General features: G+C 38.5%; 1 protein-coding gene across 1 annotated transcript in view; it reads right to left on the bottom strand.

Moving 5' to 3' along the window:
* The window catches only part of dph1 (diphthamide biosynthesis 1), a gene marked incomplete at its 5' end in the record, with an annotated part of 89,575 nt that extends 81,837 nt beyond the window's left edge, over positions 1–7,738 (bottom strand). Inside the window, 2 exons of the mRNA XM_083886613.1 lie at positions 5,128–5,280; positions 7,684–7,738. Coding sequence (XP_083742739.1) covers positions 5,128–5,280; positions 7,684–7,738 — 208 coding nt within the window. The remainder of the gene's footprint in view (positions 1–5,127; positions 5,281–7,683) is intronic.
* Positions 7,739–13,399: the final 5,661 nt, after the last annotated feature.

The following is a 13,399-nucleotide window of genomic DNA, read 5'->3' as shown; positions in this document are numbered from 1 at the left end:
CACAGTAGTTACAATCACAGAGTCGATATTCGCTCTGGAAAACACTGCACTCTAATCCTGAGAAACACTTTATACAATACAAGTTGTAGCATTTGTGTTGTAGTCTTTATTGGGCCTGCAATCTATAGTGGGGCAGATTGTTGAAACGATCTTTCACATGGTGATACAAGCACCATATTTGGCACACAAGTGCTTCAGAACTTACTTAAAAAAGTACATTATCCATTTGAAAATAAAAATCGGCCACCATTTATCAGGACGGCCTCCATTCGAAGGGTTTTTAACGGTGTTTGAACTACATTTTGATAGAGCCATCTGGCCTGATGCACTTTGACAGTGAGCTGACTTTCTTCAAAAAAACAAAAACTATCTCGGAATGACTTGGAATTTACCATCATAATAGTCGACATCGCCCTGAACAAGGATCCGTTGAAAATATTCGCAAATCTCTTAAGGAATAATTTTAATGAATTTATGAAATTCAGGAAATTAGCCATTTGGCCTGATGTACTTTGATAGTGAGCTGACTTTTTTTTCAAAAACAAAAACTATCTCGGAATGACTTAACAATTATAAATTTCTACAATAATAGTCAGCATCGCCCTGAACAAGGATCCGTTGAAAATATTTGAAACATCTTAAGGAATAATTGGAATGTTTTTTTTAAATTGAGGACTCTGAGCACTGACTGACAAATAACGAGCTATTCTCGACATCCACCAAGACACTGCCTGCTAAATAATGAGCTGTAGTAAACATAACCAAACGAACTGACTGTCAAACAGTGACCTATTCTATGTATCCACCAACAAACTGACTGCCAAATAGTGAGCCGTTACACTCATCCACCAACAGACTGACTGCCAAATAATGAGCTGTTGTGGACATCAAACACACTGCCTGCAAAATAATGAGCTACTCGACGTCCACCGAAAGACCTCTTGCAAAATAATGAGCAGTTCTAAACATAACCAAACAGACTGCCTGCCACATAGCAAGCTGTTTGATATGTCCACAAACAGACTGACTGCCAAATAATGAGCTGTTCTCTATATCCACCAACAGACTGACTGCTAAAAATGAGCTATTCTATGAACTAGGACCCCCGGGGAGTCTTTCTCTTTCCCAAGTCCTACAGACAATCAGAGGCTTCACAGAGTTGACAGTTTCTTTGTTTCCTTGAGACTCAAAACAATATGAAACACAATGAGCACTCAATTCTTTCAGTTTCTTTTTTTCCCCTTCATGCTTACATGACTTTCCTGAGAGGAAAAGCTGTAATGATAGAGCAGTTACAATCACAGAATCCTGGAGAGTTAACTCTGCATTGATGATTGCTCAGTGCCGACGTGAACTGCACATCCAACTAAACCACAGATGGCCCGACCACCTTGAGCTCATGTCTAGACTGACAAAACAACCATGGACTTGTATTTTCTTCAATTAATTCAAATTCCTTTCCTCTCAATGTTTTTTTTTTTGTGTGCGTCGCCCCCAAAATGACAGAAATACAGGTTTATTTCAGTCCAGATTACCAAAAAACTCTCAGGTAAGCAGCAGTCTACGATGGCCTTTTCTCCTCTGTCTGAACACTGTGTTCCTTTGAAACTGAAAACATGACAATAGTGAAAAATAGCTGGATGCCAGTGGAAAGTTCAAGTGGATCACAGTCAGTGGTATCTACAGCCTGGACACGCACACGTGTTTGCAGAACAGAGATTTAATAATCTTAAAGGTCCAGTGTTTCATAGCGAGGCAGAACATTGGAGATAATTATACTCACTTTTTTATTATTGTATTTTTTTGTCATTCTAAACATCCATCAACAGACAGACTACCAAATAGTGAGCCGTTCTATGTATCGACCAACACACTGAGTGCCAAATCATGTTGTTCTCTATATCTGCCAACACAGTGACTGCCAAATACTGAGCTGTATTATAAATCCACCAACAGACCGCCTGCCAAATAGTGAGCTATTGTACATATCCCCAATAGACTGCCAAATAATGAGCTATTCTTTATATCAACCAACAGACTGACTGCCAAACAATGAGCTATTCTATATTTGCACCAACAAACTGACTACCAAATAATGAGCTGTCATCTATATCCGTGAATAGCATGACTGCCAAATAATGTGCTGTTCCAAACATTTACAAACAAACACACTTCCAAATAATGAGCTGTTCTATAAATTCACCAAGAAACTGATTGCAAACTAATAAACAATTCCACACATCCACCAAGATATTGACTGCCAAATAGGGAGCTGTTCTTTAAATCCAGCATCAGACCGACTGCCACATAATGAGCAACTCCATGTATCCACCAACAGACTGACTGCAAAACAGTGAGCTGTTCTTTAAGTCCAGCTTCAGACCAACTGCCAAATAATGAATTATACCATATATCCAACATCAGACCGACTGCAACATAATGAGCTAGTCTATGTATCCACCAACACACTGACTGCAAAATAGTGAGCTGTTCTTTAAGTCCAGCTTCAGACCAACTGTCAAATTATGAATTATACTATATATCCAGCATCAGACCGACTGCCACATAATGAGCTAGTCTATATATCCATCCCAAACGGCCCGACTGCCAAATAGTGAGCCATTTCATACTCCCACATGTGGATGAAGTCATTTCCTGAAACGATTGCGGTGTTCGCAGACAACTTTGTTCAAATCTACAAAGAAAAAGTTTGTTTACATTTTTGTTTCCGTGTGCGCAGGGTCGTCAACTCATCCCTGCATCCCTCAGGTGGACATCCCATAACGATCAATCCATAAAGCTGACTTTCGGGTAAAAACCCGGGGTAAAAGAAACAAGAAAACCACCTCGTTATAACGAGGAACAGCTCACATATTTGTTTCTCCCCTGTGGCAGTTCTACCCTTCCATAGTTTCTCTTTAAAGAGAACAGCTTTAAAGGTCGTCATTCATATCTAACACATGAAATCATACTTTCTTTGTATGATTCACCTGAAGAACCTTCAGCTCGCCCTGAAACCAGAGATCCAGTCACAGACGCGTCACTCACTCACTGTTATTGCTCCTCTATGAGCAGCACAATAGACTGAAGCCAGCGAGTTATTATCACCTAATTACATTTTTGCTCACTTGACTTTTTCCCGAAACCAAATGTGCAACACTAATCCAGACTGATTTGCCGATAGCAGTTTGAGAGTCTGAGGAGCCGAGCTGATCTTGTAAAGAGCCGACACGCGACGCCGCAGATAATATCAAAACAACACAATTAGATTCAAATGTGAAAATTAGGCAAATACAACACGGCTTTTGTTACTATTTATAAACTCAGCGGAAACAGGCCGCGGGTGGCATGTGTGTGTGTGTGTGTGTGAAATGAAATTCCTCTGCGTGTCTTTAAAGAAATAAATAAAAAGCACAGTCGATGACACTCAACGGGGGTTCAAGGGCTGACAAAGGCACAGATGGACACAAAGGGAAACAGAGGGAGACATGGGTAATAAGGTGAGTTATACTCTCACACAGAGAGAGAGAGGATGAGCCCTGGAATAAAATAAATAAGTAAATAAATGTCACAACAAACAGCGAGAGGCAGCAGGCTGCAGTAAAACCACACAGTCACTGCAGGAACATCCCAAAAAAATGAGTCAACGCTCTCACTACGACGTCTGCATGTTTCCCCCCTGAGGCAGGAAACGACCGGGCCATGATTCAATAACAATATATCTGTATATCAATATATCTGTATATCAATATATCTGTATAACAATATATATAATAATATATCTGTATATCAATATATCTGTATATCAATATATATAATAATATATCTGTATATCAATATATCTGTATATCAATATATCTGTATCGCAATATATCTGTATATAAATATGTATATCAATATATCTGTATATCAATATATCTGTATATCAATATATCTGTATATCAATATATATAACAATATATCTGTATATCAATATCAATATGTATATCAATATATCTGTATATCAATATATCTGTATCGCAATATATCTGTATATCAATATATCTGTATATCAATATGTATATCAATATATCTGTATATCAATATATCTGTATTGCTATATAACAAAGTCTCTCTCTCTCTCTCTCTCTCTGCATAGACATGTACATACAAATACACACACACACACAAGTTAATATAAATAAATATATACATAAATAAATAACTATATAAATATATATGTATACATGTATATATGTATATACTGACTGCCAAACAGTGACCTGTTCTGTTCTAGCTATACATAGAATAGTATCCACCAACAGGCTGACTGCCAAATAATAGGCTGTTCTTGAGATCGAACACACTGCATGCCAAATAATGAGCTATTCTAGACATCCACCAAGACGCTGCCTGCTAAATAATGAGCTGTTCTAGACATCCACCAAGACACCACCTGCTAAATAATGAGCTGTGCTCAACATCCACCAAGGGACCTCTTGCAAAATAATGAGCAGTTCTTGACATAACCAAAGAAGAACCAAGAAGAAGAAGTTATGCTTTTACTTAACTTAAACTTAAGTCCATTTTATATCAGAAAAAGACTTAAGTGATTCTTAAGTACAGTACAGTAAATATCATAAACTTTAAGAAATCTTATAAAAAAGTGACTTCAACTTCTACCAAAGGCATTTTTCTGGTCACATACTGGACACATACTCAAGTATCACTTTAAGGTACTTCGTAAAAGACTGTATATAGATAGATAGATAGATAGATAGATAGATAGATAGATAGATAGATAGATAGATAGATAGATAGATAGATAGATAGATAGATAGATAGATAGATAGATAGATAGATAGATAGATAGATAGAAACACACATATTGGGCTGCTGCGATTAATCAATGACTTAATCATTGTTTTTTTATAGTTAAAACCAGTTTGTGTGATTTTTCAGCTTCTTAAATGTGAATATTTTCTTGTTTCTTTGCCATGAAATAAAGAAATCATTCAAACTGAATCATTTTGGTTTGTGGACATAACAAGACATTTGAGTTTGGGAAACATTTGTCGACGTTTCTCAAGATTACCCTGACATAATGTGTTAAACTCTGCGTTTATTAAAACATAATTTAGCGCTCACCTCTCTTAGCGTTAGCTTGTCTCACTCTCCAAACCGTCTTGTGAATCTCAAAGTTGTAATTGGCCGGCAGAGCTTTGATCGCCTCCTGTAACTCCGGGTCCTGCAGGATTTCATCAGGAATCTGATTGGCCACTCGTCGAGGTCCTCGCGGTCCTGGAGACAAGACAGTGACGAGTCAGAGTCAAAGTCAAATCTACAACACATTTACATCCTACAGATACAGGCGTTTTCATCCTTATTTAAAGGTTCATGCAGCAGCAAAAGCAACATTTGTGAGTGAAAACAAAGGAAGCTAAATGGAACTCAGCCGTCTGATCGGTTCATTTCATCAAAAATCTTGATTTTTATTCCACAATAAAAGCTCCAGATCAGTTGGACGAGCTAATTTTCATCGTTTAAATCGCTTTTCATGAAGTTCAAATGTCAAATTCAAGCACTTTCAAGGTCAGTTTTCATGCTTTTCCAGCACCTTAAAGCAGGTTTAAATTAGAGCTGCAATCAGTAATTGATTACTAAATTAATTGTGACCGTTTTCAGATTTTAAATGTTAATATTGCCTGTTTTTTTTTTTGCTCCGTTTAACAAATTAAACACAAGACACTCGAGAGCATCGTCATGTTTGAGATTTGGGAAACAGGGATCTATATTTTACAACATTTTCTGACATTTCATCCATTAATGTAGAGTATAATCGACAGATAGAAGAAGAAGAATCCTTAGTTGCAGCCGGACATTCAACATGCACAACAATCTGTGAACAAGAGAGAAAGAAATATTTGAATTTTGTATCAGGACCCGTCTTCAGAGGCAACACTGCACCAAATGATGCTCAATAAGAAACTTCAGAAATGTTCTAAAGTTTGGAAAAGCTCTGAGCAGAAGAAGAAGGTAACATTGGTCAGAGAAGTTTTTCTTTTTCCTTCAGCCAAAGTCTCCAAACGTGTCCCTCAGCTCTGCAGTGATAGGCCACGAGTAATGAGGCAGGAGAGGATGGGAATTGGACAAATGTGTCCTAGTAGCATCTTCTAAAATTAATTCTCCACGAGGGACATTCTGCTGCTGGAGGAGATGGAGCTCAACACAGCAACACCTGATCTCAGGTTCAGGTTCAGGCTTAGGCTCAGGCTCAGAGTCAAGACTTAGGTTCAGGCTCAGGTTCAGGCAGCATTTGGAAGCTCAGAGGGGGCAGAGCTTTTTCTTCCACATGCTCTTCCACAGCATGTTTGACACGCCCCCTCACTGTTAGACACGCCCCTTCACTGTCCACATCTTAAAACCCATTTGTGTTTTATAAATATATATATATATTTTTTTTTTTCTACAGTATTTTATTGTTTTATTGTTTGCTAGGTCTATTCGGTCACACTTTTGTATGTTTTATTTATTTAACTGTGATGTACAGCACTCTGTTTCAGCTGTTGTTGTTCTTTAAAGTGCTTTATAAATAAAGTTGGATTGGATTTGTAAAACTTCCACTCTGCTTCCTGACAGCGAGGACTTCATGTGCATTTCCTCACACGTCTTTATGTCGCATCAATTTATTGACATGTCTGTTTTCGGTGTTTGGACAATCAAAATAAGTTGTTTTTTTCCACAAAATGTGGTTAAATACTGAGGAAAAAGCTGTTGTCGTGGTTCATGCTGAGACTAAACTACAGTATGTAGTTTCCTCGATGTCAGGTGTGTACTTAAATTTTAAAAAGTACCTCAACGCACAAACAAAATAGCAAATAGAAAGGTACTACAATAATAATAACTGTTTGAAACTGTGCAGTTTTTCAATAACAATAAAACAGACAAAGAAAGCAGAGTGGATACAGGGAATGGATTCATCTGATGGCTAAACAATCATAATTTAAACTATTATTTGTGATTTTTCAGCTTCTTAAATGTGAATATTTTCTCAACTCAACTTAAATAAATGAATAATTGATGAATCATTGCAGCTCTCATACACACACATTCTGCAGGACTGTGAGATTTAGGGAAAACATGAATATGATAGGACATGAACTAAATATAACATATAATATATATGTATATATATATATATATATATATAAATTATAACATCAGAGGGCTTGTTTAAAGTATAAAAACACTCCACCTGATTTAACAAAGTTGGCAATCAATTCAGTAACAGATTAATACAAATACAATACAAAACAATCACATTTGAAACAAACACATGTTCTGTTGCTAATAAAGACACTGATTAAATTAAAATATCAGCCTTTAAACAGACATTTAACGGACGGTTTTTCAAATGAATGTGTCGAAAACACTGTGAATGAATGAAATTAACAACGAGGCTCCAGAATCTACCGTTTAAACACATTAATGTTTGAAATAAACTCACGTTTAAGTCAATTTAACGATAATAACTGCGGTAAATCTACACAGTGAACAACAAACACACACAGCGAGCGATTCGTGTTTGAATAAAACCGCGTCAACGGTCAACTTTACCTCGTCAATGACGTCATTTTAAACACAAACGTCACGTTTTTCCTCCGGATTAATTCAAACATTTCATTCTGCGTCAGTTTTTCTTACCTGAAGCTTTTTTAACAGCGACCACGGCCTGGACTTCACTGACAGCAGCCGCCATCTTTTCTTCTTCACAACATGAACACGTGAGGAACCGGAAAGGAGGAAGCAATCGAGGGACGAGCGCAGCGGAGACAAGTCAATCACCGAGGCAACGATGTGGAGCAGCGGGGAACGGAAATCATCGTTAAAATAAAATAAAATAAAATAAAATAAAATAAAATAAAATAAAATAAAATAAAATAAAATAAAATAAAATAAAATAAAATAAAATAAAATAAAATAAAATAAAATAAAATAAAATAAAATAAAATAAAATAAAATAAAATAAAAACAAAAAACAATTAAATTAAATTAAATTAAATTAAATTAAATTAAATAACATTAAATTCAATTCAATTCAATTCAATAAAACAACATTCTGGACAAGAATGCGTGTGTTTGTTCTTGTACGTGTTACCTCTTTAGGACATTTTCTCTGTCATAAACACTGACCTTGTCAGGACCAGTAGAGTCCTCATGGAGACCAAAACCTGGTCCTAATGAGGCAGAACCTCATTTATGATGAACTGGTTAAGTTTAGGACTAACATTTTGGTGATAGGTTATTAGGACTAGTGTTAGTCATTATTAACTGGTTATGGTTAAGGTTAGTGCAGTCTGTTTAAATGCATGGAAGTCCTGAGAAGAACAGCGGCACAAACACACACACACACACACAAACACACACACATGCAGGTTCTTGTATTTGTTACCTGTTTATGACATTTTTTCTCTCAAAGAAACTGGTTAAAGTTTGGGTTAGTTATTAACTAGTTATGGTTAAGGTTATAAAGAGTTAAGGCTTCATTTAGTCTGTTTAAATGAATGGAAGTCAACGCAGAGTCCTGAGAAGAATAGCTGCACAAACACACACACACACACACAGCTTCTTGTATTTCTTACCCCATCAGGACATGTTTTCCTGTCATAAACTCTGACCTTGTCAGGACCACTATAGTCCTAATGGAACCTGGTCCTAGTTTCTAAAAAAACTGGTTCAGTTTATGACTATAAATTGTGGTTATTGGTTAAAGTTTGGCTTAGTTATTAACTGGTTAACCCTATAACACTAATCGCTCAAATTCAAAACACCATCACTAACGCCGGGTGATTTTTACCCGAGATAATAAATAATACCCGATAAAAACATGACAATACATGACAAATGTGAGTAGTGTTCTTTTATCTTAAAACTGTGTCGTGTCTAACAAAATGAAAGAAAAGCATCATGAGGGGACAAATATAAAAAAGCTCCAAAATTACTGGAAAATTAGGAATTTGGGAAGAAAAAGTTTCTAAAAAAAAATAAAAAAATATGAAGATAAAAACTTGGTTTCATTAAAATCACATACATTTATTTGCTTTGTTTTCACCCGGCAGTGGTGTTAAGGTTATATAGATCTAGGGTTAAGGTTATAGAGAGTTAAGCTAGGCTACATTAAGTCTGTTTAAATGAATGCAGAAACCTGAGAGGAATAGCTGCGCAAACCTGTGTGTGTGAGAGAGTGTGTTCTTGTACTTGCTGCATACTGAGGACCAGTGAGGGTTTTAAACCAACAAAGTGAGGTCAATTTACGGAGTGAGGACATTTTGGCCGGTCCTCACTTTGTTTTCATTGAAATCACTTCCTTAGGTTGCTATAACATGATATACTCAATTTGTCCAAAAAAAACAAAACATTTTGGACGACATAGTATAGTATGACTTTTTCTCAAATTTTGGACCAAAATTTTTTTTTAAATGTTTTTTTTCAAACAAAATTTTCAAATGTTTTTTTCAAAAAAAAAATTCACTTTTTTTTTTCAATAATTTTATTCAAAAAATATTTTCTAAAAAATGTTTCTTTTTGGGTCAAATTTTGGACCAACATTTTTTTTCAAAATGTTTTTTTTTATTATTTTTTTCAATTTTTGGATGACAGTATAGTATGACTTTTTTTGTCAAATTTTGGGTCCAATTTTTTTTCAAATTTAGGACGACACTGTGCATTATCATTATCATATAGTATATTATGACGTTTATGTCAAATTTTGGACCAAAAAAACATGTTATGGTACTGCAACCAGTAGTTCTTTGTCATTCATGAAGTAGATATTTGTAATTGTGTTGATTTATAAAGTGGAAATGCTGGTCCTCACTTTGTCAGCAACCCAGTCCTCAGTATGCAGCGAGTACAAGAATGTGTGTGTGTGTGTGTGTGTGTGTGTGTGTGTGTGAGAGAGAGAGAGAGAGAGAGAGCGAGAGTGAGAGAGAGAGACTGCAGGCGCAGACAGAGGCAGCAGCAGCAGCAGCAGCAGCATCAGTATCAGTAGAGGCAGTGGATGAGGATGTGGATGAGGATGAAGGATGGAGCAGGACCAGGACCAGGACCAGGTTCTGCCCGGTGAAGAATCAGAACCTCTGAAACACACTTTCTCTCTGCTGGAGCTCTGATCCACGTCCACGCTCTGTGAGGAGAAGCAGAGGATTCAACAGTCACGAGTGGAGAGGAGGAAAGAAAGAGAGGAGAGAGGAGAGAGGAGAGAGGAGAGAGGAGAGAGGAGCATCATCAAAGTGAACGCTGAGGAGGATTTGATGAGGACTCGGTCATAATCCCACATCAGAGGCGGAATAACTTGTGTTAATTAGAGATTGGGAGCGCGTGAGATTGTGGACGTGGACGCAGGAGAGCGAGATTTGGAGACTTGGATTTAAAATCTCTGCGCTTCTTCTTCTTCTCCCCCCTCCTCCTCACATGTGATGTTTTTGCAGCCTCTCCGTGTGTATGTGTGTGTGAGTGTGTGTGCGAGTGTGTGTGAGTGTGTTTGCAGCAGACACAGCTGAGCACGAGCGCGAGCCTCGGGACCTGTGCGCGTGTGGAGTAACCGCGGATTTATTCTTCTTCTTCTTCTTCTTCTTCTTCTTCTGATTATTGTTGTTGTGACTGCTGTCCGGTCCGAGGAGGAGATTATTATTATTATTATTGTGGAAGAATCCACGAGGAGTGACAGGAAGTGACATTCAAGTTCACGAGAGAGAGGAGCGCGCGCGCGACTCGGACTTTTCTGGAATATAATCTGGATGATTGTCAGAGGACAGAGGAGGAGGAGGATGTTCAGAGGAGGTGAGTGCACCACAACAACAACAACAACAACAACAACAACAACAACATGTTTGCTGATTATTTGTTTGTCCATGGCTGAATTAATGCTGCGTAATGTGACACGTGTGTGTGTGTGTGTGTGTGTGTGTGTGTGTGTGCGTGCGTGCGCGCAGCCTCTCCGTGCAGAGTGTGCATGGCTGCGTTCCATTTCTGCGCAAAGACACAGGTCATTTATAAATAATGCACCGCAGATGTTACACAGAGAATTTGGGGGATTGGTTTGCACGGAAGCCTTAGTCTCCACACACACACACACACACACACACACACACACACACACACACACACACACACACACACACACACACACACACACACACACACACACACACACACACTGGCGACTAACCCTTAACCATAACCAGTTAATGACCAACCCAAACTTTAACCAATAACCACTAAACTGCTCACTAATGAGGTCCTGCCTCATTAGGACCAGGTTTTGGTCTCCATCAGAGCTACTGGTCCTGACAAGGTCAGTGTTTATATGACAGGAAAACGTGTCCTAATGAGAGAACACATACCAGAACACACACACACACACACACTAATTCTAACCATAACTACTATACTGGCCTAATCCGAATCCTAATCCCAACCACTTTTAAACGCTAATTTTGTCCCCATTCTGTGACTGTGTAAACAGGTTTAGGTCCCCACAACATGTGGAAGACCTGAAACACACACACACACACACACACATAAAAGCTCTTGTATGTGTGACCTCGTTAGTAGTCCTCGCGGGGACCAAAACCTGGTCCTAATGAGGCAGAACAGTTACATATAGTTACATTTAGGACTAAAAATGTGAGTTCTTTGCCATCGACTGGTTATGGTCGAGGGTTAGTGATGAGGCTGTGGTTAAATGAATGGGAGTCAGTGCACACACACACACACACACACACACACACACACACACACACACACACACACACACACACACACACACACACACACACATTCTTGTACTTGCTGCATACTGAGGACCAGCATTTCCACTTTATAAATCAACACAATTACAAATATCTACTTCATGAATGACATCTATATAGAACTACTGGTTGCAGTACCATAAAATGTCTGCAGGTGGAGCCCCAGAGCAAAAAGGGCTGGAAAACTGTTTCGATTTTTTTTTTAAAATTTTGGTCAAAATTTTGTCGACCAAAATGAAAAAAAAAATTGACCAAATATTTTTGGTCCAAAATTTGACAGAAACGTCCTACTATACTATGTCATCCAAAATTTGAGAAATAAAAAAAAAGAGAGAGGGAAATTTTGACCCAAAATTTGAAAAAAAAAATCGGTCCAAAATTTGAAAAAAAAAATTGGTCCAAAATTTGACAAAAAAAATTTGGTCCAAAATTTTACCCAAATTTTTTGGTCCAAATTTTGATTTTTTTTTTTTGACAAATTGAGTATAGCATGTTACAGCAACCTAAGGAAGTGATTTCAATGAAAACAAAGTGAGGAACGGCCAAAATGTCCTCACTCTGTAAAAATGACCTCACTTTGTTGGTTAAAAACCCTCACTGGTCCTCAGTATGCCGCAAGTACAAGAGCACACACACACACACACACACACACACACACACACACACACACACACACACACACACACACACACACACACACACACACACACACACACACACACAATACAGCTGATGGCGCAGTGCAGTTTATGAGTTGCTCGGGGGTCACAGGGCGATCGCTCTCTGTATTATTATCTGCTGTGTGTCAGTCGGTCTCTCGGTGACGGATCAAACCACAGTTCACAGGTCGATTCTCCTCGGGGCTTCAGGATCAGGATCGTCGTCGCCGTCGACGCTCAGAGTCTTTATCACAAGAAAATAACTTTCTTTCCTCGACGTGACTGTCTGACAACAGCGGCGGCGAGAGGACGAGCACTGATGAGAAACACAGTAAACGCAGTAATTCATCCTCTCGTTTGCGCGAATGATTCCTCGGTCCTTCACTTTTACAGAGCGCCGCGCCGCGCTGTGCCATCCGTCCCGAGTGAGCACGTGTGTTTTTCCATCGTGGTACGGCTCGGTTTGGAATGGTTCAGTCCTGGATCAGGCTTGCGTTTCCACAGGCTACGTGCACAGTGGCTCTTCCGCTGGGCGACCGTGGCTTCCGGTAGATCAAGGGCCAATTCCAATTCCTATCTTAACCCTTAATCTTAACTGGCCTCAAAACCAAGTGTTGAGGGTTATTTTGTCACTTAGAAATGGAACACCCCTTAAATGCAGATACGTCTTCAGACTGTAGGGGGCAGAATAACGCCGAAGCTGCGTCCAGTCTGTCAACTCCAAAAAAAGAAGAAGAAGAAGAAGACAACAGACAACAATGTGGGACGTACATGGGATATTTACTACCATTGCTTTTTTTTTTGTCGCCCAATCAGCTGACTGTTGTGGGTGGAGCCGGTCTAGCTCCGCCCCCGACTGTGTTATTATACTCTGGGTGCCAAAGAATGGGTGGCTATTTTTGGTTCTGTTCCTCAAGGGAAAACAAAAGAAATATGTACCGTAGTGAA

This window comes from Microchirus variegatus (assembly GCF_963457635.1).
Source record: "Microchirus variegatus genome assembly, chromosome: 3".
Lineage (NCBI taxonomy): Eukaryota > Metazoa > Chordata > Actinopteri > Pleuronectiformes > Soleidae > Microchirus > Microchirus variegatus.
Note: the sequence above shows the minus strand (reverse complement) of the source record. Positions and strands in the feature narration are given on the sequence as shown.